General features: G+C 45.2%; 1 protein-coding gene across 2 annotated transcripts in view; it reads left to right on the forward strand.

Annotated features, from left to right (window-relative positions):
• Positions 1-24011, forward strand: part of PI4KB (phosphatidylinositol 4-kinase beta) — a 130324-nt gene extending 106313 nt beyond the window's left edge. For both annotated transcript variants that reach the window (XM_069218354.1, XM_069218353.1), the window contains 3 exons: positions 4547-4679; positions 15979-16099; positions 22322-24011. In XM_069218354.1, coding sequence (XP_069074455.1) covers positions 4547-4679; positions 15979-16099; positions 22322-22503 — 436 coding nt within the window. In that variant the 3' untranslated portion in view covers positions 22504-24011. The remainder of the gene's footprint in view (positions 1-4546; positions 4680-15978; positions 16100-22321) is intronic.
• Positions 24012-26077: the final 2066 nt, after the last annotated feature.

A 26077-nucleotide genomic window follows, 5' to 3' on the forward strand; every position in this document is an offset into this window, starting at 1 on the left:
ACTCGCATTATCACCTCTAATCTACGCCAGTGTCTTCTTTCGAAACGACAACAAACTCACATCAGTAATATTTCATAACACTTCATCAGGCATCTTTCTCCTGCCCCTACCTTTTGCACTTACACCTATATGTCACCCTTTCTATTTGTGCAACAAGTGCAGATGCACAAGAACAATCTGGCATCGAGGACATATTGAAAACAAATTACTGCTTCTGTATGAATTTTTTACAGGACACAAAGATACAATTTCCTTTATCTTTACGCCACTGCACTCTGTGCCACTGCACTCCACAACACGCTACTCTGTGCCACTGCACTCTACAACGCTTTACTCTGCAACACTGTACTTTTGTGCCACTCCTCCCTGTGCCACTCTATGCCACTGGACCACTCTACTCTATGCCACTCTACCACTGCACTCTACACCACTCTAATCTACTGTATACCACTGCATTCTGTGCCGCTTTACTCTACACCTCAGTACTCTACTCTGCACTACTGTAATCTATGCCACTCTGCTATGCACCACTGCATTTCTTGCCACTGCACTCTACAGCACTACAATCTACTTAACTCTACACCACTCAACTCTATACCAGTGCACTCTGCACCACTACTGTCAGCCACTCCATTCTCCCCTGTACCACTCCACTCTTCAGCACTTCACTCTGAAACAATCTACTCTGCACCACTGTACTCTATGCCACTCTACTGTGTGCTGCTCCACTCTACGCCACTGCGATCTATGCCACTCTACTCTAAACCACTGCTCTCTATCCAGTGTACCTACACCTCTTTACTCAAAACTACTAGATTCTACACCACTGCGCTCTACCAACTACTTTGCACCACTGCACTCTATGCCACTATACTCCTCTCTGCAACACTTTATGCCAGTGCACACTACTGCCACTTTACACCATTGCGCTCTACGTCGCTACACTTTACGCCACTGTTATACTCTGCACCACTGTACTGCATGCCACTGCTCTCTACAGCACTCTCCCCTGCACCAGTGCATTCTAGGCCAGTGCACTCTACACCATTGCCATTGCACACCAGTACACTACACTGCACCACTCTATTCCACTCTGCATCACTGTACTGTATGCCTCTGCTCTCTACAGCACTCTCCCCTGCAGCACTATGCCATGCACTTTAGGCTAGTGCTCTCTACATCACTTCACTCTGAGGCACTCTACTCTGCAAGACCGCACTCTCTGCCACTAAACTCTGCACCACGTTGCACTGCTTCACTCTATGCCACTTCACTCTACTCTGCACCACTCATCTCTACGCCAGTGCACTCCACACAACTGTAATCTGCTCTGCACAACAGCACTCTATGCTACTCCGTGCCACTGCATCAACAGCACCTCTGCACTCTATCCAGCACCACTCCACTTCACCCTATACCCGTTTACTCAAGCCCAGTGCGCTCTATGCCAACCTACTCCGCACCACTGTACGCCGCCTCACTCTAGACCACTCTGCAACACTGCACTCTGACTCTGTGCTCCATAAAACTCTGTTCCACTCTGACAATATACTCCACTCTATGCCACTCATCTACAACACTACTCCACTCTACGATGCTCTGCATAACTCCCTCTGTGCCACTCTATTTTACAACACTACTCCACTCTACGCCACTCTAGTACTCCCCTCTGCGTCCTTCCAGTCCATGCCGCTCCACTCTGACACTCTGTGCCAGTCCACTCTACTACAGTCTGCTCTGCTCCACACCACTCTACAGTGCTGTAGTCTACTCTACAACACCCTCTATGGCACTCTGCTCTACTCTATATCACTCAACAACACTCTGTTACTCCACCCTACAACACCCTACTCTACTCCACTCAACTCCACAACACTCTACCCCCTTCCACTCCACAACAATCCACAGCATTGTCACTCCCCTCAACTCTGTGCCACTCTATAACACCCTACTCTACTCAACTCCACAACACTCTACCCCCTTCCACTCCACTACAGTCCACAGCATTGTCACTCCCCTCAACTCTGTGCCACTCCACGCCTCTCCGTGCCACTCTATAACATCCCACCCTACTCCATGACGCTCTGCTTAATTACACTCCACTCTCCTTTACGCCACTTTAAGCCATGCAGAACAGCTGCCAAGTAGTGTACAACACGGCTATATCATATTGGCAAAACCAACAGCTCTTGCTTGCAAAGGCGAGACCTTCTGGCTTTGCTAGTGCTTGTTTTTCACCATCTGTCACATCAAATTTCAGTGTACTTAGCACCTAGCCACATTTTTCAGAGAGGGTTCACAAAACTGAGGGAGGTACGTATGGGTTTTCCATTGCATAAATAATTAGCAGCCAATGTATGTAATCTTTGCAGATAACGCAGATGATTATGTGTGTATAAGTTGCATTTAATTCCCCTTAGTACCTCATTGTGCTTTCTCTGTGTCTGAGTGCCCTTAAGTAATTCTGTGCCTCGATACAAAATTGTAGTTCTACTTCACTGTTTGTGGGATGACCCAGTTTTTTGTCAAAATCTTTTCACCCCAGTGATATAGCACTGGAATGTTGCCTTCAGGCGCCAAGATACAATAATACAAACAGTAGCTGCCTTCAGGAAAGAGAGTAGCGCTAAATAGGTGTAGGCTTTTGTATTAAATGGCGATAGACTGGCATTGAAGCTCCCGTAGCCATGCCTCTGCCTTGAGTTCACATCCAATCCTATTTCTAAACCAACTTATCCAAAGTCTTTGCTCCCTGGACCATCACAAGTGTAATTAAACATAATAGACTCTTAAGATTCATTGGTTTCTAAAGAGCTGGGAAGTACACGCTGTCATCCGCTGGAGGTGAGGCAGTGTACAGCATGCACCCACTTTAGGAAGAGGAAAAACAGCTAATGGTGTTCCACTGGAGTTATGTTAGTGGTTCAAAGTGGTTCAGAAGTCCTTTTCCCACTGGCAGTTCCCAGAGTCGGATAGTATCTCTTTGAACAGAAAAAATAATGATAGTTGTGAAAATTATTTATTTCTTGAAAAGGGCATGTAGGAGTTTTGATAGCACAGTTGAGACAGCATGTCTGAGCAAATACAAGAATAAGTACCTTGTGTAGTTGAAAAGCAGGATTCCCTTGGAAAGGGGATGCATACATTGTGTGCTTCTTCAGAAACTGAGATTTGAGGATCCCAGTTCATGCACTAGGAAGTGTTGTATCTTTAAATTGTACATATCTGGAAGGTCTGATGCTTGGTGCTAACTGTTCTGATCGAAAATTGTGGGAGTCCGGGGTTGTGTGGAGCTTTGAGGGGATGGGGCACATATGTCCCTTAGGAAGGATGAATATACCATGTGGGCTGTCAGGATTTCTTCTAAGAATTATTCAGTTTAACGATTTCTCTTTCACAGCTCAAGATCTCATTCAGCCTCCTGATTCATAATCACCACCTTTAACCATCACTGTTCACTCTACTCTTCCCTTTCCTGGCATGGTGTGTTGCACATCCTCTGATCTCCTTCTATACTTCCCATGCAGCACATGTGCCCTTGCTCTTCTCTCCTTTATCCTATGCTTCCCTTATTTTTGCTAGATTCTTTCATTCTGTACATCCTTTGCTCTCCTTTCCCTGTCAATCTTCTTTGTCCAATACAATGCTGATTTTGGTCCCAAGTGATGCCTCTTTTGGTCCAAAGTAATTGTTGTTTCCGTCCCAAGCAATGGTTCTCTCTGTGCCAAGCAATGGTTCTCTCTATCCCAAGCAGTGACTCTCTCTACCCCTAGCGATGGGTCTCTCAGTCCCAGTCCCAAGTGATGGGGGTCTCAGTCCCAAGCGATGGGTCGCTCAGTCCCAGTCCCAAGCGTTGGGTCTCTCAGTCCCAGTCCCAAGTGATGGGTTTCTCAGTCCCAAGCGATGGATCTCTCATTCTCGGTACCAAGCGATGGATCTCTCATTCTCGGTCCCAAGCGATGGGTCTCTCATTCCCGGTCCCAAGCGATGGGTCTCTCATTCCCGGTCCCAAGCGATGGGTCTCTCATTCCCGGTCCCAAGCGATGGGTCTCTCAGTCCCGGTCCCAAGCCATGGGTCTCTCATTCCCGGTCCCAAGCGATGGGTCTCTCATTCCCGGTCCCAAGCGATGGGTCTCTCAGTCCCGGTCCCAAGCGATGGGTCTCTCAGACCCCGGTCCCAAGCGATGGGTCTCTCGGTCCCAACGGATGCTTCTCTCGTTCCCAAGGGACGCCTTTCTTGGTCCCAAGGGATGCTTCTCTTGATCCCAAGCTTCTGCATCCCATGTTTTCCTCTATCCTCAGTTATCCTTTTAAGAGTTCCATTATTTCCTCTGCCATTCACTGCCCTCCCTACTCCACATTCCTTTTCTGTCCTTATCTCACATACCCCTCCTTTCCCCATTCTTTACTCTTCTTTTCTCCCATTCCATTCTCTCCTAATCGTATGTTCCCCTTCTCTTTGTTCCTTGCCCCCTTTCTTTCACTTGTCCCAAGCTCCCCATCTCTCCCATCCATCTCATGGCTTTTTTTTTTTTTTTTTTTATAGGCACAATGGAAACATCTTGCTGGATGCAGAGGGGCACATCATCCACATTGATTTTGGGTTCATTCTCTCCAGCTCTCCAAGAAACCTTGGCTTTGAGACATCTGCTTTCAAGCTCACCTCTGAGTTTGTTGATGTAAGTGACGTGTGATTAAGGACTAACTCAGTTGTGCTTGTTTTGACTTCGGTAATTTGTTTATCTCCAAGTTTATGCAAGTAAGGCATTATTGGGAGCTGTTTGTATCCTGCCAGCTTCTCCATCAATGTCGCTTCACAGATATCCATAAAGGCTCAACTGCTCCACCTTTGTACGGGTCTGGTACAATTTACAAAAATAATAACACAAGACATTAACTAAAGTCACATTTTTATTTCTATAATGTATAAGACGTCAATGAAAAATAAAATATGACTCAGATTACTGTATCAACCATCCCATGGATTCATGTTTACAACAAAAGTACAACATGGGCAGATACGCAGTACAGCATCCGAAGACATAAGAAAGCTGCAGTGTGCTGCCTGGTCCCCAGGCTGATCTGCCCTTTCCAGGAGGCCACAGATTTCACAGTTGACCAACAGTTTTTTCCCGTCAATGCAGAAAGAATCCCCCCAACACAGTGCCATGCCCTTTTTAGTTTGCTAATGGCCAGTTAGTTATATTTTCGGCACCATCATACACCTGTTGGTGTGATCTTGTGCCTGCTGTTGTTTGCTGATATTAAACTTTGACAACATTTCATCACAAATACCATTGTTTCTTCATTGTTTTGAAGTGCACTTAATCTGGTGAAAAGAAATCGGAACAAAGAACCACATGCTCTGCGCCTTCCTGTCTGCCTTTCCATTGGGCCAGAAAATGTGCAGTGAGACCCTCACTTATCATGAAGGGATTTGCCACAGATCAGGAACATGTTAGAACCTCTTGTCCTGTATCAGGTTGTTCTCAGGGGACTATCAGTCCCCCCCTGTGTGCTCCAAGACCATTGGTGTCTACCCTGTGGATGGCTCCTAGAGGGACCAAAAGGTACTAATCAGATAATTCCTACTACTCCGGTTTAAAGTCTTCAACCCTTAGGATGGCCAATCCTTCTGAAGGATCAGTCAATGATGCAATTGGTTCTAGGTCATATATAGACAGTGGAAGTTTTCATGATGATGGCAAACAATGTGGCAACCCTGTGCTTGCTCAAGAAGTACAAGTCACTGGTACAAGACCCTGGAGTCCGCTGATCAGATCCACGACTTGAGTCAGTCAGCATCTCAGGCGCGAGGAAGCACAATCCAGTGTCTTCATTCTTAAGAGATGGTGCAGACACGCATTTGATTTTCCAAAAGACAAGATTTTGTGGAAGTGGTCAACAAAGGCATCTGCATCTCGAATTAGGCCATTGATGCCTTAGCAGATAACACAGACTTTGTACCTTGGTGATATATATACCTACATATTTTCCTGGTATGCAGATGTGGAGTTAAGTATAGTGTGGTAAACCTAAACTTACCTATATATGATTAGCTTTACATTAGTCTGGATGTCAATATTTTTGCTACAGTATTTTGGCAGGTCAATTTTTTTGTCCACGATGTGCTATCTTACAACCATCAAGGCAAGGTGCTTTCAGAAAACGTGAGCATGCATTGTATCTAAGATATGTGTGCATTGCAACATTTATATGCTTCCCTGTGTAGCTAATGTAGAAACTTGGCCTTTTATAGCATGGATGTGGATACCTTCTTGATGAGAGATTCTTGAAGGGAACCTCTCGGTATGCAGATATTTATGTCCCAGTGCCTCTTCCACCAGTCCATGCAATGTCCTTGTTGCTAGTCAGGGTACTGAAGGATTGGCGGCATAATGAGTGTTGAACCTTTGCAGGAGCACACATCGCCCTCCACTGTAGAGTACTGACTAGCTTCCTGCCCTTCATTTTTTTGTCAGTTTAAATAAGCTAACGTATTTAAGCACAATTCATTATGCTTCTTTTGGGGTCCTACTCTGGCAAGCTCATCATTTCCTTGTTGGTTCCTTTTGTTTGCCTTTGCTTGTTTGGCTGACAGGAAGCCACACTGCTCAATGTAAAGTTCACAAAATATATGAACAGTGCAGTGACCGTGCCATAAGCATTGACCTGAGTTTGCAGTGTCCTCTGTTTTTGAGTATTAAATGTGCAAACTTAATAGACACCTCTCCGGAGGAGTCATGGGACTATGTTTAACCAAAGTGTAACATTTGCATTTCATGTCAGGAGGTTTATGCGTTGCCAGTGATGTGACAACACGCCTGTAGTTTGGCCAAGAATGAGTGTTCAAGCGATGATGAGCGCACCGATTGGCTCTCTCGTGTCAGGAAGCATTGTATAAGATGATTACCCTGCCGAAGCTCCTCTACGTGCTACAGAATACACCCTTTCCTATCCCAGAATGCTATTTCCTCCCCCTTGATTGCACACGTAGGATCCTCCTCTGGAATGGGGGTATCCCCAGAGTGGCTATACGGACACTGTACCGCTCAGTTTACAATGTGGGACTGGTTCTCCCAGATGTGAGAGCGTATCACAGGGCAGAGTAGTTACAGGTCATTAATGCATGGGGGGACTGTCCCCAGGAAAAGACGTCTTACCCGGTTGTGAGGATGGACATGTAAAACCAGAACCCACTTCCACTACGTCTATGGGAGGGGGCCTGGCGGGCTCTCCCTGGGCCCACCAGGCAATGTTGGGGCATGGGATCAGGCGGTGCCAGATATGTGCCTGCAGGGGAAGCGCACACTGGCTACTCCCTTGCGGAGAGGCACGACTTTACCAGAGGTGGGGAGGTCTTTGGGATTCCGCCGCTGGGAGATTGGTATAGAGACTCTGGGCGACTTGGTGCCCCCGGGGGTGAGCTTAAGAAGTTTGAGATTGCGTCAGGAATATGACCTGGCCCCCACGCAGCAATACCACTCATGCAACTCTCTCATGCCCTGAGAGCGGAAGGAATACAAGGGAAGGAGATCCCAGAGAGCAGCCCCCTGGAGTCCTGGGAAGGGAGATCAAAGAGAATGTGGTGCCCCACCTGTATCACGTTATCCTCAGTCACAGCCCGGATGTTTTAGGGAGGCTCTGGAGGCGGTAGGAGACGGAAGTGGGGCCCCTAGAGGACCTACCTGGGGACAGGCACTGATGTACCCCAGGGAGGAAGCCGTACCTGCTACACTGCGATTAATCCAATTCAGTATCCTCCATAGGACCTACTATAACCGGTCCCACCTCAACAAGATGGGGAGGGCGGAAAGCATGAAATGACAGCAATGTGCCATTGCGGTAGGCTCCTTCATGCACATGGTGTGGGATTACTCCAGGTTGAGCTCCTGCTGGGTGAAGGTCTTTAGGGAATTGGAACAGGTGGTGTCAGTTAATCTCCCGAAGACGCACCACTTTGTGCTTCTGGTGATACCCAATGACGTAGAATTCCCTCGGAGGCAGTTGCTGTCTGTGCTTTGGGGTTTGTGGTGGCCAAAAGAGACATAGCCAGAAGGTGGGGCCGGGATGAGACCCCTACAATAGAGGAGGGGGGATGACCGGATGCATGGAGGCGGAATGGGTGGTGTATGAAAGCAGAGGCTGTCCTAGAACGTGTTACAAGGTGTGGGGACAGTGGCGTTTTTACCAAGGCCTGTTGGAGGGTGATGTAGAGGAACTGGTAGGGGAGCTGGTGGGGGAGCCCACGTCGTGAGATGGCAATAGGGCAGATCTGTCTGAACGGGAGGGGAGCTGAGTGGTGGCTCTTGTTCGGGGCACCTGCAAGTTTTGTTGCATTGTTTTGATGACAGAAAATCAATAAACATATTTTACAAAAAAATAAATGTTCCAAGGTTTTCGCTGTGCACTAACTGCAGCAAGATAAGCCTTAATAGAATCTCTTCAGATACCCGAGAAGTTAGGCAAATAGTGCATTACTAGATGTATTTAACAGAAAACACAGATGTATTCTGTTCTCAATAGTCCACAAAGTAAAACAAAGCCTTTTACTTTTATATTGTGTTCTGAAGTGAAGTTGCCTGAATTAATGCTAAGTTTTCCTCTGGCAGTTAATGGTGAACTTACGTACCTAGTGCCAGAGTAGTTATTTGTGAGGAGGGACACTAGCCTTGTCTGTTACCCGAGTTTGGCATTCCTCCCCTGTCGTCGGAAGGTTTGGGGAAATAAATGATGTTCATTAGAGTAGATTAGTCTGGGGTATCCTTAGAGTGGGGTGCTTGTGAGACTTGATAACTACTCTGCAAATCAAAGAATATTTAGGGGTGACATGTGGAGGTCTTCCATTGAAAGCAGTGTCTCCCCAAGAGGAGAGAGACTCTCCCATGAAAGTAGCATACTTAGCCACTGATGGTCCTTTGCGATGGACATCCAGAACTTCTTGAGATGGGTTTGTGTGTAGCTCAGACTAGAGTTGGATTACTGGGTGAAATTGGGCTCTGCAGGTTGTGCTGTCCTGTTGGAGATACAGCACATTGTGGTGAGTTATGAAGTATATCCAGAATGTTTTTCACTTAAGCACATGAAGAAAACCTTTGAAAGCAAGAAAGACCGTATTGCTTCTCACATTTTGTTCTGTGGCGAGGGGGTTGGCAAGGGAGGTGCACTACCACATTCACCAAAGTGGTGTCAAACTGTACCATAATTTTATGTGGTTTGATAACTATTGCTGCTTGTGAGAGCAGACTGTTGCACCACAAAGAAGTTTCTATCCCATGGCTCGCCAAGCTAAGATCGCTGAGGTTGTTTGAGATACAGAATTCCTTTGTCTGAGTGGCATGGGAATGGCAGCGGTTCAGAAAAGCCATTAGACCATGGAAGGTTATTTTAGGGTCTGCATATATGTTTGGCTAGGAAATGATCCAACCATTCTTCTTGTTCATAATGGAATCTATATGGTTTAGTCCCGGGGTTCGTGCGTAGGTTGATTTCTCAACTGACTGACCTAGGTGAGGCTCTGCAACACTCATTATGGGAGGAGCGATGAAAGATGGTTTGAATCAGCTTCTGTTGACCATTGTCAAGATAACAGTATGTATTCCTCTTCTGTGTCTGATGGAGAACAATTTAAAGTCTGAGTAGCAACTGGTCTTCGGGTGCTATGACAACAGTTGTTTAGGATGCCGAAGGGTGTGGAAGTGACATTTTACACCAGTGCCCTCTCTGTGTTTCAGTCTTCATTGGATTTAATGTGCATCTTGTCATGAAAAATGTTATGGGGCTTTTTTGAGGATTTATACATTTAACAATCAAAGTGATTGCAGAGACTCTTTTTGACAGATCTGTGGCTCTGTCCTGAATGCAGTATTCTGATATTTTCCAAAATTGCATTTTTTTTAGGAATCTCTGCAGACTGGGCATTTTGACATAGAATGCTGGCTTTAGAGTAGGACACTTGACCATCTTTAACTGCCTCTGCACAGTGTTGTTGGTCGAAACGCTTTGGTGACTGCAACCAGATTTTTCTCTTTACTTGTTTGAGACACTTGGTTTGGAAACGGGCACAAACTTTGCAACCGATGTCCCCATAATCTAGAGGAAGACAACAATGACACACATTGTGGAGATCTATATGTATTGCCCTTAATATTGAGGGCGGGGGCCCCTAGACATTGTGAGAAGAGTGCTTTTATATCCAGGTGCATTGGTATGTAGTGGAAGTGATATATGGCAATTGACATGGTCATTGAGATTACACAGTTCAGCAATACAAGTGAGAGAGACATTCACTATTTGGAGAGACATTTCCCTTGTCCAGTTCAGTGTACAGTGGTATGTGTTAAAAGTAAAACAAGTTCCTGTGTCTGCCTGGTATGTATTGGAAACGCATTCAGTATTTTTTGCATATTTCTAACGAAGAATTCTTTGAGAGTGGTCTTTCTCAATGTGGTTGTGTCCAGCTTGAGAGTGGCTTGATTTCTTAGGTTACAGTTTCCACCATTGTTCTGGAGTTTTTCTGGATGGATGTCCAGGCTTATTTGGGTAGTCTTGCAGACCAATCTGTGTTCTAGAGAAATCCAGTCTAGGGATCTGAAGACTCAAATCTGCCGCCCTGATTATTAGTGTATTTTCCATTTTTATCAGAAAAGGCATCAGATGGGAAGCGTGCCCTTGGCTGCAGCAGCCGAAATTGTGTAATACTGAGCAGGAGATACAAAATGACATAGATTGATACATTGTGGAAATCTTCCCAACTTTTGAGTTTGGAGTGAACTGTTCACCTTTTGCTAAGCATTGCGGGCTGTGGAGCCATTTTATTTTGTTACTGGGAACAGCTCATCCTTTAACTTGCTTGCCTTATAAGCAGTGGTGAAAGGCTCACCTTCTGAAAAGAGTCATACAACATTTAAACATTTTCCGGCCGCAGGCAGAAAACTCGGACAGATCTTCGTCTGACGCACCGAAGGTATCCGAGGTGAGAGCGCGGCATGTGGACTTTAACACTGGGAGTTGCTCCGAGATGGTCGCTGGGCATAGCCCCAGGAGCCTGTAAAGATTGTGAAAATAACTGGGATTCCTTCATGGGTAGAGAATCTAGAACTGTTGACTGGACACTGAGTCCCCTTCAGGGCAGATTGTGAAGGAGCCCGGGATTAAATGTTTACCAAGGCTTAATTTACTTTCCACGGGATTCAGCTGTTTGTCCTCTGCAGTAGCCCATGGACGTGACTTAGGGGCGTCTAGGGTCAGTGTCATGCTGAGTACACCTTCTTCCTCAGACACCAGCTGAGGCAGCAGATGGCACCTTCTCCATACAAGCTGGAAGAGGTGAGGAGCACCACGGGGCTTGTGGAGGGGTATCTAGGGGTGATGCAGGACACGAGAGAGAAGGCTGGAAAATACATCCCTGTCATGGGGTGCTGAAAGAAAAAAAAGTAGTTCCTTAAATGTGAGCAGTGGAAAAATATAAGTCAGGGACAAACACAAGAGTAGGCCATTTGAGTTATGCGGTTTTGTGCCTGAGGCGTTTTTCTCGTAATTGTACGTTTGCAACATTTGCCTCATAATCCTTCATCTGCTGCATAATATGCAGATTTTAACGAAAAAGTTGTTTTATGCTGAAATGGATCAAAACTTACTAAAACAGAGTAACCCTTGTTGTCTCACAGTGGAAAGCCCTTCGCAAAGATCAACTGGTCACCTTTCAGTTGCTTATTGACCTGGTTGGGTGTAGAACTGGTACCGGTGAGGTGAAACCTTTGCCCATACTGCGTTAACATAAGAAAAATATAAAAATAATGAAGGAGAATATTACGCAAGGTACCCTACCGCATTATGCTATACGTTGCCTGTTCTGCCGCATAATATAATTGTCAACACTGCCACATAATTTAGCCCACCGCGGTTGCGTGATTCCAGTGGTTCTGAAAATAGCCGACCCAGTGCAAACAGTGGGCAGGCTGTAAACCTACTGCAAATTCACAATAGAGGATTGGAAAGAAGGTGGCGTGCCGACTTTGGGGATGGAGAAGCAGGTTCGAGTCTCGGCGTCGGCTCATCATTATTTGATTCTGAGCAAAACATCTAATCACCTCGTGCCCCCCAAAAAATGCATGTGTCCTTGTGCCTTCGGGTCGATGTCGCTCTATGCAATACTGCCCCCAAAAAAACAAGTCGTTCGCAACCACTGCGAAGTCTGGTAGCCTAGTCCTAAAAATTGCCAAAAGCGCCTTGTTAGATGTATGATACAGTGCTGCCCCCTTCTGGTAGCAGTTTTGAGAACATGAGCCTATTAGAATATCTTTGTGGAAGAATCGAATAACAGAGGCACAAATGAAAGAAGTCGATCCAGTGGACACTTCCGCCTTTGTCTATAGTTCAGAAGCGGCCTACATATTTTTTTTTTAAAAACACATTTTTATTGTTTTGAAAAAGATGAGGGAAAGGGAGAATAAGTGGAAAAAGAGAGCTCAAAACAGCTTGCACAAGAGAAGCGGCCTAAATTACATTAAAATATGGTTACTTACAAATAGGCAGTTCTGTTAAACACTGGACTGGGTTCATTTTGACTCATCCCATTTGCCACTTACACAAATCAGAGAACATTACATGCGTATGCAGTTCTCCATACTTGAAAGTTTTATTTTTCTCAATTTTTACAGTTTTAAAAGCATCCCCAGCATGCGAACGTTTGACCTACATGCATTAGATATTTCATCGGTAGTTCCATATTAAAAATAATCCTGGAACAGCGGTAAAATAGGAAATACAAATATTTAATCTGAGTGCGAGTTGCTGATTTAAGTCTAGCTTCAGGCACTTATTAAAACTTAGGACCCAGTGCGCTGGTCCTGATTCCAAGGGCAGGTAGTTCCACAATTAATTCTGCCTGCAGATACTTTTCTGATACCTGAAGAGGGCTTTTGAAATTTAGTGTGTTCAGCCAAAATTCATTCACCCCTCTCATCGTAGGGGCGAGGACAGTTTTTCTGTTTTGTGCAGCTTGTCTCCAGTAACATTTGCTGTGACATTCACACCAGCTTAGGAGGTGGCAGCTGACCCGAGGCCATTGACTGACCATTTTCTCGCTCTGCCAATGTTTCCAGTGCCGGGGGTAGGTACTGATGGACTGGTCTCCATTGCTTCCGTGGCTTAAGGTACCTCCGAGCGAAATAATTTTTTTTTTTTGGAAACAGAGGCAGGAAAGAGAAAGATTCTCCTTAAATGGCTTGTGGCACACTTCAGGCGTTGGTGTATACGTTGTTATGCTTGGTTGTGTTAGACTCGATCAGCACCTTGGGAGCAACTTCGTAAATAGCCCCGACTTTAGGTTAAAACCTGCAACTTTATGTAAGTTTGTTTTTTCGGCTGACATTTATCAGAATAGACTATGGGTAAAATATGGAAATTGGTCTGTAGGATGTAGACAATGCAAACCCATTTCTCGCTTTTCGACTTTTTTCCTGTTTAGGTATTGTTAGGAGGCATTCTCCCAAAGTTTCAGAGCACGTGAAGTCTCGTGCAGATGCTTTTTGTGCTTCAGGATGCATAGGAATGGCAATCTTTCACCTTATGGGAGATGCACAGTCTGGCCATTGAAGCAGGATGAAAAGTAGGGAAAACGCAATTGTGCTCCTATCGCTATAAACGTTTGTATGCTGTTTTCTTTCTAAATGGAGATGAGCGTGCACATGCCCCCTCTGCTTCCTGAAGGAGATTAGTCCAAGGGGAACAGTAGCTTTGAAGGAATGGTGGGGCGGAACCACTCTGGCACCTTGGCCACCACTGCTCAGATATTATTGCATCTCCTTTGGAGAGGCCGGACGCCTCAAATGTGCAAATGAAGCTGCTGATGGACCTAGGAATGAATACTTTTACAGGTGCTGTAATGCAAATTGACGTCCCAGAGCATCCTCTTTATCTTGGTCTGAACCTCTGTAGCAGTGGTGCAAATTGTCGATGTTCATGGGTCATTCGTGGTAGACATGAGAAGGACTGTAGCAGCCTAGGCCTGACTAGATGAAGAATTACTTCACACTCCATTTTCATTGGGTCTTGGATATGAATCAGCAAAAGTCGGATTTGTCAGGGCACTCGTGGGGCTGAAACTGACAAGCGACTTTCTCTGCCGGACTTTAAATACAGCATGTTTTAGTAGTTGTCTAACAAAAGGTCTTTTGTGTCTGCTTATGTACTCTCAGTGAATTGCAAGTTTGTGAGGAGCACCGAAGATTCTTCTTGGAATCTTGGGATTCCTTTTTTATTGTGAGCTAGTCATCTTACGGGCCTTGAGCAACTATATTGCTCGATGCAATCCTCCCAGTGATGTTTAGCTTAAAGTTTTACTGATAACGATTGTTGCATGGAGTTTCACCCTTATCTTCATCGTCAGCTTAACTATTCAGAATGGTTTTCAGAGACTTTCGCCAGTACTCTTGATGCAGCACTTTGAATCTCTTTTTAGACAAACCCAGCACATTTTAAAGTAAACCTAAACACCAGATTGGCTGCACAGTGACCCCCCCCCCCCTCTACAACCACAAACACATTCCGCCTCCATTTCCTCTGCTTAGTTGTGGGTCAGTAATCGAATGTGAAAAGGCAGTGCTTGGGTACCTGGTTTATATATTTTATAATAGCATCGCCTAGTCAGTCACCACCAGTAATATTATTGTCGTGGCGATATTGTGGTTGAATCAACCTTAGGGAGATTATGATAATGGGTTTATGATCTACATGATAATAGTAAACTCACATCAATTCAGATATATCTGGATGAACCAATTCTGAAAAATCCAATTTTGTAGTGGCTTGAGGTTGTAGTTTAAATATGGAATGAATCTTTCCAGCTTCTTCCTGATGTATAAAGAAATGCTGAATGTCATCAACCAACATCCAGTGTCTTGCTTAACTAGACGATCGTGTTAGTTTTAAATGCAAGAGCAAACGTGGGAACTCATGTGTGGCACAACAAGTACTGATCGCCGTATACGGTCTTTTTTGACTGATGCAGCCCTGCGAGGTCCGGCTAGAAAGGTATCACCTAATCCGTTTGATGGAGTTAACAGATACTTCTGTGACTACGCTCTAATGTATGAATCACATCTAATCGTCCATGGTGTTAACTACAGCTGGTAAGTTTAGCATCACCTGAAGAGGTTCTTCATCCTTGTATCTCCGAACACCTGTTGCTCTCAAGTTCAAGACTTTCTTATAGGAGCTCCCCAGTCTCATCCATTGCCTGTAACCCGGGTTTACTCAAGTACAATTCAATTTTATTCTCACCTATTCCTGTACAAAGAGACCAGTGCAGATGATGCCTTAAAACATATCTGATTGCCGCAATGAGCGTGTTACCCAAGAAGTGATCTAGGCTGACGTAAGGTAACGTTGTTCGCTCTAGAGAAGTACTGCTATATTGGATCTGAGGCCCAATAGCATTGCTTAGCCTCAAGGGAAAAAAAGAACTAGTTAATCGTGGTTAGCATGGCATAATTGCCTTGCATGGTTACAGGTCGTAAGTTTGTGTCTCTTTTTTATTGGTCTTTATCCATTTTTTCTTAATCTTTTCAGATGCATTCAGCTTTGTATTTGAGTTTTATTGTTTTAGCTGTTGCCACATTTTATGTTTTGGAAATTGAAAATGGTAACGGCTGTAATGGAAGTTTCCAGTATGCCCCAGCGAGCCGATACAACCCTTTTCATTTTTGGTGGCTGTCCTTCATCTTATGTTGACCAGGTTTTCAGTTTAAATAGTTATATCACTTTAAATAGTTATATCAGTTTTATTCCTCTGAGGCATGAAATCCACGTTGTGGGTGTTCTGCCCATGTGAATGGTTTGTGGAGTCTGAAGAGACCGAATGCCCAGCAAACCCTGGTCTAGTTTTTTTTTTGTTGGTTGTTCCTTTAGGTTCAACACTAGGACTTTGTCCATCCCTCTGTTTGTCTAACCGCTGTGCCTGCATTAATTTTGTAGGTGATGGGAGGCCTGGACGGTGACATGTTCAACTACTACAAGATGCTTATGCTGCAGGGACTCATCGCTGCCCGGAAGCACATGGACAAAGTGGTGCAAATCGTGGAGATAATGCAGCAAGGTACGGAAGCCCCAAGAATCAGGGCACATAACTGCATCCGCTTAACCATGTCACTGAATGTTGCAACTGACTGAATGCTTGGAAGGTGTAAACTGAAGGCATGTTCCCTAAGACTGATTGATGCATAAAAAGCCCTGATAGACCTTGCCCCTCCAATGAACATATAAACGGTTACATGCAAACACACATTCAGACAGACAGTAAAAGGCCCCCTGACACACACTGTTCATGCTCTAGCTGAGAGCTCAATGCCTGTGTCAGTCGTCGCCTTCCCTTTGTGCATCTCAGTTTTTTGTTATTCTGTTTCTGGTGCTTCTCTCAAAACGAGGCTGTTATTTGCATTTAGTACTATCAAAAAATGAATTCCCCATTCAATTTATTGGTCATCTTGTCTCATTTGGAAGACGGGTTGTAAGCAAGAGTTGTCAGTCACAGCTCTGTTTATAACCTACAGTACTCCTTAATGCAGGAAGTCTTGGCCTTTCCCTGTACCACTTCTTAGCTGTGGGGGTTAAACAGCAGGTCACAACCCACCTCCCCAGGGTTAAATTGTACTAGATGTGAGTTTGAAGCGCTCAACACCCTATCTCCACTCAGCCACCCTCGTAGCACCTAAATCTTAACAGCTCCAAAGCCCACCACTTGTGTTAGCACAGTGGACTTACCTCCCTTCCCACTGTTGAACCACACTAGACGTCCGTGGGCGATTTTGTTCTTGCATGTTAACTTGATTTGAGTTCATTATTCAGTGGAAGAGACTGATCTGTTCACAGGATGTATCCCTAAACCTGCACTTTTCACATGGCAGAAGTAATTTCTGTGCCGGTAGGCATTGTTTAAATTGAGAATCATTTAGTCCTAGCACAGGACTGTCACTCTCTGCCCCATCATTGAACATATCCATTAGGTTTTGAGGAAGGCTGAATCTAGAGCCCATAGTTCCCAATGCAGTAGAATCATAGCTTAATGCACTACATCCCGTCAGACGCTGAGCCTCCAAATGCCTTACGTCCAAGTCCCTGTGATACACTTTTGGGATCCAGTGCAAAAAGTGGCAGGTGTTAGTCCAGTCAAGTTATTCAAAGACTATGCCTTTGTATGCAGTGTTTTTAAATATTCTGCCCACATCAGGAGCCCACTGCTTCGTGAGACTGTCCACCTTTAATCCTAATCTGTCACTACCACCTTTCTTATGCGGGCCCCAAGGAGACGCACTTTTTGCCCTGGATTTGCACACCATTTCATTCCTCTCAGTTCCTCTACCCCTCTCTACTAAATTCCTTTTGCACCAGCTGAACACGCCCATCATACCTAGCCTACCAATAGTTCAATTGTTGCTTCATCGGTCTCAATCGTCATAGTAATACAGCCTCCACGTGTAGGCATCTGCTGTGTCACAGGACCCAGTGCCGACTTACTGTCCTCTATTGTTCAGATCATGCCTAGTTAAGTGTTGACGATCAGAGGCCTCTTGTTAATGGAAGGTTGTTTTTCTCCAGCTTTACAGCAGGTACTTAAAAAACTCATGTAACTGAGCAAATGTCAGTCTGTTCCACAGGTTGCCGCAGGTGTTCAGGAGCAGCCCAGCAGCGACAGCGCCTTACCCTAGCTCAGATCATCTGTGCGTGTCAGAAGCTAGCATAGACTAGTACTGAGACAGATAAGTTTCTATTTTCCCATCCCTCCTGTGCAGCACTTTGTTGCAAAAGCTGTGATACGAATCTCATCTAATTGAAGTCAGTAGGGAGGTGGTGCCTCAACCATTATTGCGATCAAATATTTATTTGGCCAAAGTAAACCAATACTACACCCAGTTCTGCTGATGGTCTGCTATTGCTGGACTAAATAATTGACCTTACGATAAGCTTAACAAGACTTGTCTGTGAAAAGTTCTTTATCCCCTACAGAACCAGTGCTGTGGTTCTTCACTAATACTTTACCCTTGTCCACAAGAGGCACCACCTCCGGTCAGTTATGGAATTAGAAAGTTTAGTAATGTGGAATTGTTTGGTCTGCTTCCCAGTCATCCATGGACAATTTGCTGCATAACATAATTGGTGGTTTACACGTATTGCCTGCTGGACATAGTCTACAGTGCAACCTTATATACCGTTGGGGCATATCTTCTTGATAAAAGCATAAAAAAAACAACTACTGTCAAGTGATCATAAACCTTTATTGTATTTGGCTGCATTTCACCAAATAACAGTAGAATCATATAAAAAACATATGTACATCCTCACTTCAACAAAGATAAAATATATCAACACATAAAAAGCATGTCAGAAACAACACTTTTACAGATCAAAGTATACATTCCCAGCCTAGCAACATTCTTATTTTAAGAACTAGCACCAGATGAGACAAAGTAAACACTTTGCAAATTTACACGATACTCTTGCAAGTTAATTTTCTAACACAGTTCACCTGAACGTTAGAAGTACATGAATCATCACACTTTAAATTCCTGACCTTACATATGTATTGCATACAGAGTGTTGGTGTTCTCTATGATGAAAGGCTTTTTCTTTAAGGATTTCATCAGGAGTCAACATCGAAGTCAGTCCTATTGGCTTGGCTAGCACATCTTTAATGACTGTCCCTAAATGGGTGCACTTAAGTCGAATATGGATCATTTTGTCCAGTGGTACCATGATTAAAGGTGTAAGGCTACTAGCACTTTATATTAAGAATTATTGATGGATAACAGTGAATCAAGAGGATGTTTTTCAAGAAGGAGTTTGAAACATCCTTGTTTTTTTTACTTTTTACCCATATTTAATTTTGTTATTTATACCCCAAAATAATCTTCCCTTTCTTCAAATGCTGCGCAGAAGTAGATGTGTAAATTGTGAGGAAAACATCATATGGCACCTATTTCCTGTCCCAAATGGAAAAAAATATATGACCTCCTACCCCCACCATCTTCTGTGCTGTCTCCCCCCAGCCCCTTTCAAAGCGGTGCTGTCTTCCGTCAGTGGGAGCAGAGAGCCAGCGCTGCAATGACAGGCTCTCAGAGAGCCCTGTTAGAGCATCTTGGAATTCCTTTATAACGTGGCAAAAATATGAAACAACTTTTGTTTCTCACTGTTGCTACGTCTTAGCAGTGAATAACCAGATTAGGAATCGCTCTCAGTGAGAACTATAGATAACATATATAATTATAGTTGGGTAACAGTGAATAAACGGGGTGTTTTTTTACCAAGGTGTTTGAGTGAAATCTAAAGTAGAATATGATGCACTCTGATCACCAAGATGAAAAACACCCCTTTTATTCATTGTTATCCATCTGTTCTGTTTGCTTGGTTTCTGAACTCGAGCGCGAGAGAAAAACTATGCTATAATTTCTAAACACAAACAACAACTAAAAAGCCAGCACTTCTGACTTAGGTGTGCTCTCGGTTTTAAGCCAAAATGGCTTTATTTAATTATAGCTGTGCTGCTGGATTCAAGCTAGTCTGGCTGGTGAGGGTTGATATCCAGGATGCTTGTTTGTGGTCCAGGGAGGACCTGGTCTGGCAGTTCGGGCTGGACTGTTCCCGTCAGGGGCAGGGTCAAGACTGATTTGCATATGGCTGGGTCCAAACTGGGGGTGACATGGTGAGCCAAAGAACAATGGATTTAACCCAGATCTCTTGACTACTTAATGCATCTTTGAAACCTGTCTTTGCCGGTAGTTGTGTTGTTGGTCAGGGAGAGGATAAGTTGAGTATTGTCAGCGTAGGAGATAATGTTGAGTCCGTGGCGCCTGACGATGTTGGCCAGGGGTGGCATGTATATGTTGATAAAGGTTGTGTTGAGGGATGTGCCTTGAATACACCGCAAGTGATGTTCTTAGGGGTCGAGGAGTAGGGAAGGATGATGATCTTCTGAGTTCTTCCTGTGAGGTAGGTGGCGATACTTAACCAGCATTGCAAAGTCCCTTCTACTCCACACCATTTACCTTCACTTGTGGTGTGCTGGAGAGGGCTCCTTTTTTTGTCTGTGGCACATAGCTCAAACACAGTTTGATTCATTTTAATTAGTACCCATCCACTTCTTGTACTGTGATTGAGGTACCACTTCATCTTAATTTTATTTATATGGAGCTTACTACCCTGCCCCAGGGCCTATTTGGCATATGGACAGCCAGGAAATGTAGCATTCAGGGAGGTGTGTTCACCCTCAGGTTAGTCCCATCCCTAAGGTTGCTGCCTGATGTGGACACGACTTTTAGAAATCTGCGATCCTGGTGTTGGCAGGTTTAGGAAATCTGGGACAGGTTTACGCCCAGTTCCCTCAGGAAGTGGTCATATAAGGGGCTGGCTACTTCCCGAAATGCCCCTAAATGTAGTATTGAGGGGAGCCTCTGGCACTAGGAAATCAGATTCCGGCTGACCTACGAAGGACACCCTTGAGCCGCAAAAGCAAAGCCTGAGGAAGAAGCACCTGAGTTAGCCCCAACCCTGCCCGCCAGTCTGCGGTTCCTGCCGATTTGTACCAAAGTCGACTCTTCCTGCAAGCTGTTGTGCAATCAAAAACCTGGGAGGCCTCCCCATCTTCAACAAACACTCAGGTGCTCATGTGGAGCAGTCAACCCGTTTCCCTGCCTCTTGTAGGCACCCCAAGACAAGTGCTAGACTCTGGACCATAGAAAACCTGACACCGGAAAGCACCACTGCACCTGTGCCGCCAAGCCTAAGTTGAAGTGGGCCAACAGTGGCAACATGGTCCCCCAGCCCTCTAGCGACAAAGCCCACCTTGGACTTGTCCACTGTGGACTCACTGACACGCCTGCAGCCTCTGCCCGCAGGCCCTCTCAACCGTGAGTGCTCCTAGTGGAGAAAACCTGATGTCTCAGGACACCCCTGCACCCGTCACGCCTGGCCTGTAGAGAAGAGGACCAAAAGTGACCCAAACCCGTCCCAGAGCATCTCAAGATTTGAACCAACTTGTTGGTTCTATCCGACTGGACTCACTCCAGACCTTCAGCCTTTTTTCAACCTGACAGAGCCCCATTGACTAACATTGGGCACTTGATGCCATACTACACCTCTGCACCCTGTCGCCCCAGTGCTGCCCAGTGTGAACTGCTGGTGTAATCCTGTCACTTGCCCAATACTTACCTTAAGACCAGGAGATTGGTCCCGTAAGTCCTTGTTTTTCTTTCCATAGGATAACATTGCAACTTTTCAGAAATTGCACTGTCTCCTTTTCAAAACTGTAAAGATTTTTTTTGCAAAAGGTACTTATCTGAACGTATTGAGTTTGGTGCCAAAACATATATAAAGCTACTTGTTATTTTTGTAAATTGGTGTGGATCTCCTTGAGTCGTGTGTCTCAGTTGAATGTATGTGTATTTGCAGATGTCTAACATTCCTCTCTGATAAGCCTAAGGCAGCTTGTCTACAATACACCCTAGGAGAGCACTTTGGGGTTGCTAGTGTAGTTAAGCCCCAGTCCACCAGTAAGGGAACCCATGGACTCTTTGCACGATGTATCATATAAAGAGCCAGCTTCCTACACACGCCGCACAATGTCACTCCACTAAAGACAATAGATCTCACATAGGCGAGATCTATTGCTCTTGCCAATGCTTATCTCTACATCTCCCACACTTTCTTTCATATTTTGCTAAGCTGAACTTTTAAAATTCTTACTGCAGGATCTCTGTTTTCCTGTAGCAGCATGAGACTGCCAGGACTGAGGTTGCCAGAAAAGTGTGATGTATTTGTGAGAATCACCTCTTCACTCTTCCTGATCTTCAAACACCGCTCAAATATGTGGTATGAAATATATGCTAGAAAGATCAGTGCACCCTGATGTGTAAGTGGTAATTTATAGCTGTTGGATCAAACAACGCCCTAGGCCTAGAATGTGTTTCTATACACGGGTACCTCATTCACACTATGAACCTACAGTGAGTTGGTTTTGATCCATTGATAGTGGTTAGGAGTACACTTCCCCATAACGTTTGCCTTTCTGGTGGTCACAGAAGGAAAAGAGCTGCTTTGTTCGCATAGCCTTGCAATCAATGTTTTCTAAAGGTCCTTTTCTGTCATTGTACACACTCTCATCTTTGTAACATTGGATTTCTTAAGATGATGCTGAACGTGAAATTGAAGCTGTGTCCTTCCGGATGACAGCCTTTCGCTACTTCTTTTCATTGTTCTTTTTCATTTGTGGATGTAGTACTTTCTCAAAGTGCTTCTCACTGTTCTTTGTCTTAAACTTTACTGACAGGTTCCCAGTTGCCCTGCTTTCATGGCTCCAGCACCATTCGCAACCTGAAGGAGCGATTTCACATGAACATGACGGAAGAGCAGCTGCAGCTTCTGGTGGAGCAGCTTGTTGACGGTAGTATGCGGTCCATCACCACCAAGCTGTACGACGGCTTCCAGTATCTGACGAACGGCATCATGTGAGCCGTCTTCTGTGCCACCTGACTCCAGATATCAGTTGCTGGATGATATCCTGGACACCGCAAGCAAAAGAAGCAAGGTGTCGCTCCCAAGTGGAGAGTGTGTGTCCCACCCGGCGTTGACGGGCATCGTCCCATCTGACCATTTACCAGTCTCTTTTTAGAAATGCAATTTGGAAAACAATGAATGTCCGCAAACTAAAGGATCATGTTGGAACTGTTGGTGTCCCTGTTCAGGAATGCCTGAGAAAGGGAAGGCCATGTCCCATGTAGATATGAGGTTCCTGAAAAAGACCACTGCCCTCTTTCTAACACAGTATTATGCCTGCAATCTTCCAGACACCTCGCTTGTGTTTGGGACTCCTGAAAGCCTCATTGACGGCCTTGCCAATCATGCTTTCAAATATTTGCTGGTGTTCCCGGAAAGGAAGGTGTTGTGGGGCAGGTCCTGTACCGGATTCCCCCCATCCAGCACCGTCAGCATTACTACCCCTTTGTCTTTGCACATAATCAAGAATTAGTACTCGCTTCCTCCGGGCGGACCCGTTTGACACACTCTGCACTGTGTGGAGGAGAGGCTTTCTGCCAGAGCCCAACTATTCTGAAATACCCTCGATCTCCATTTTTCACTGACATTCTACTTTTTGATGTCCTGTCTTATGTGCATGTTCTTCAGTGGTCGCAGCATCTTGAAGATGACCGTCACAGGCCTCAGTCTGGCCCTTCCATCCTGAGCGGCTTCACCCCCCTTGCCTCCATTTTCATGGGCTTGGTTGGAATGATTTAGATACCTCTTATGCCTATCCTTCCTCACCTGCTTACGTATCACCTGGCTTTGCTCCAATACTTGTGCAAGTTGCATGGTCCTAGTCTGGTAGAGCGAGGAAGACTTGAACTCCCAGACAACAGCGTCTCATTACTTTTGTGTGTAACTTTTATGTGGTATTTTGTACAGTCTTAGCCATGACGTTTCATGCCTGTCTTTCTTACGGGGTTGCAATTATTTTTGAAGACAACTACTTGTGTTTCCTTGAACCTTTCCCATCAGCCGTTGTTTTTCAGCATCCCAACCCAAATGTCCCCTTGCCGCCTCCTTGCTTAGTAAGTTAGGGAGGGGACCTACACTTTACAGCACCAGGTGTTTGTCAGACATGTTGAACCCTTCTTAAAGATCTCTATCCGATATTTGGCAGATCGGGGAGGAGTCTGGTGCCTTTTGAAAACACACCGAAGATTTACTGTGTGACCCACGTGCAAAAACAGGTCGACAGTCCAGGGTGGAGTCCACCCACACAGGGTGATCCCAAAGAAATGAGGTAGGTTGCATCCCGCCGGAGGTGCCGGGATGCAGGCCGCAGGGTTGAGAGACACTTGTTGCACTACTGTCCGTAAAGGGTGAACTGGGGGAGGGAGGGATAAAAGGGGATCATTACTTTTTAAAGAGAGCAATGAGCCACTGAACGCCGATGCTTTCCTGTTCCTTTGTATTAAAATACGATGAATCTAGTGAGACCCGAAGGCTTTTGAACTAGTTTGTAATGTGTGTGTCTAGTACATTCATATACTACAAAACTAACAACCAGTTGCCTTTAGGTGTGGGATGGGAACATCTTTACAGTGGCGACATACTGGGAAAATGCAGCCAAAAACAGCGAGTCTTTTGGTGAAGATGATGATTTAACGAATAGGAATCAGTGTGAGTTGTGGGGTGTATGGATGTAGTGTGCTTCAGGTGCATTTACAGAAGACTGAAGTGGGATTTGAAGTGAACTGCTCAGAGACCCGGCTGCATGCAGAAAGAAGTGAGCTGAGTAACACCTTAGGAATTATTCCTGTGTAAAGATTCTTAGCCACCCCATACCTTTTCTGACGATATTGCAACCAAATCGCAGTTCCTCAGCTAATGATGAGAATCCTAGTGTCTAAGGTCATGGAGGTGCCAAATCTAAACATAATCAGCTGCTTAGGAAATATGCCCCACCCTTAAAATTATGTAATTTTAATACAGTTGGCTGAATACACTTCTATTTTGAACTTTTGTTTTCAAGCAAAACGTAAAAGGAATATATAACCTCAGTATTAAGCTTTGTGGACAGTATTTCCCATCATACAGCGCAGGATCACTGAGATATTTTGTTTTGAAGGAAATACAGTGTAAGATCCACTACCTTTTCAGCATTTCACCGGTGCATTCGAAAAATGGTAGACAAGAAGACTGATTACTGTTAGAAATTGGACCTATAGTTGGCAGTAGTTTGCACCCTGTCCAGGTAGGGAGCGCAGTCCTAGTCAGGGTGAGTCAGATACACAACGCCCCCTTCTGGCAGCTTGGCGCAGAGTAGACAGGCCTAACGCAGGAGGCCATGCCACTCTGGACCTTTGGTCAAAGGGGGCAGCGAAGTTTAGCAAAGCTGCTGAGGTTGATTGAAGAAAGCGGCTGCAAAGTCCAGCAGGGTCGCTCAGGGTGATTGAAGAGAGCAGGCAGCGAAGCTTAGCAGAGCCGCTCCAGGTGATTGCAGAAAGCAGAGGCAAAGTCTGGGAAGGCTGCTCAGGGTGATTGAAGAGAGCGGGCAGCAAAGTTAGTACTGCTGCTCAGGGTGATTAAAGAGAGTGGGTGGCGAAGCTTAGTAGAGCCGCTCCGGGTGATTTCAAAAAGCGGCGGCGAAGTCCAGCTAGGCTGCGCCGGGTGATTGAAGGAAACAAGCGGCAAAGTGAAGCAAAAGCCGTTTGGAACCACACTGGGGTTGGTGGATGAGGCCTGGGCTACCGGGCAGAGATCAGCAGGCAGCAGTTCCCGGGAACAGTTGGTCGTGACAGAGTGGCAATCCTGACACACAGCAGTCTTTTCTCCGGCAGCATTTCCTTGAGTCTGGACGTGTAATAATTTTAGTGGGCCAGAGAACCAGTACTTATACTAAAAAGTGCCTTTGATGTGGGGGATGACTACAAAGAATTTCGGTGAAGTGCACAGGTCCCCATTTCAGGTCAGCCGTAGCTCCAGACTATCAGTGGGAGGGCCCTGACCACTACCGTTTGAGATGTAAGTTGGAGCAGTTTCCAACCTCCTCCCTGGGAAGACCCTTCAGTATGCAGATGAATGCAGATGCACCTGAGTATCCTGTGTTGTGGGTATCTGAAGGGAATGCACAGGTGTAGCTATCAATTAGGCAAAGCCAGATGTGTATTGACGATAGGCTGTGGGCACACAGGGCAGTGAGTGCAGAGAAATGCCCACTTTCTAAAAGTTGCATTTCTAGAATAGTTATGATAAGTCCAACTTACCAGTAAAGAGGATTTATTATTACCATTCCAATGGTACTAAACTTGATGCAGTTAATCCTCTCAGATCAGAAATTACAGCTTAAAGGCATTATAAGGGATTCCAAATGCTGGATGAGAGGGGCAGGCCTCACAGTAATGAGAAACAACTGTGGGAGTTTTTCATTACCAGGACATGAATAACTGAAGAGTACTTGTCCTGCTTTTCACTTACATGGCACCCAGCCCTATGGGCTACACAGGGCCTAGTTTAGGGATGACTTATATGTAAGGAAAGGGGAGTTTTAAGCTTGGCAAGA

The sequence above is a fragment of the Pleurodeles waltl genome, chromosome 12 (assembly GCF_031143425.1).
Source record: "Pleurodeles waltl isolate 20211129_DDA chromosome 12, aPleWal1.hap1.20221129, whole genome shotgun sequence".
Classification (NCBI taxonomy): domain Eukaryota; kingdom Metazoa; phylum Chordata; class Amphibia; order Caudata; family Salamandridae; genus Pleurodeles; species Pleurodeles waltl.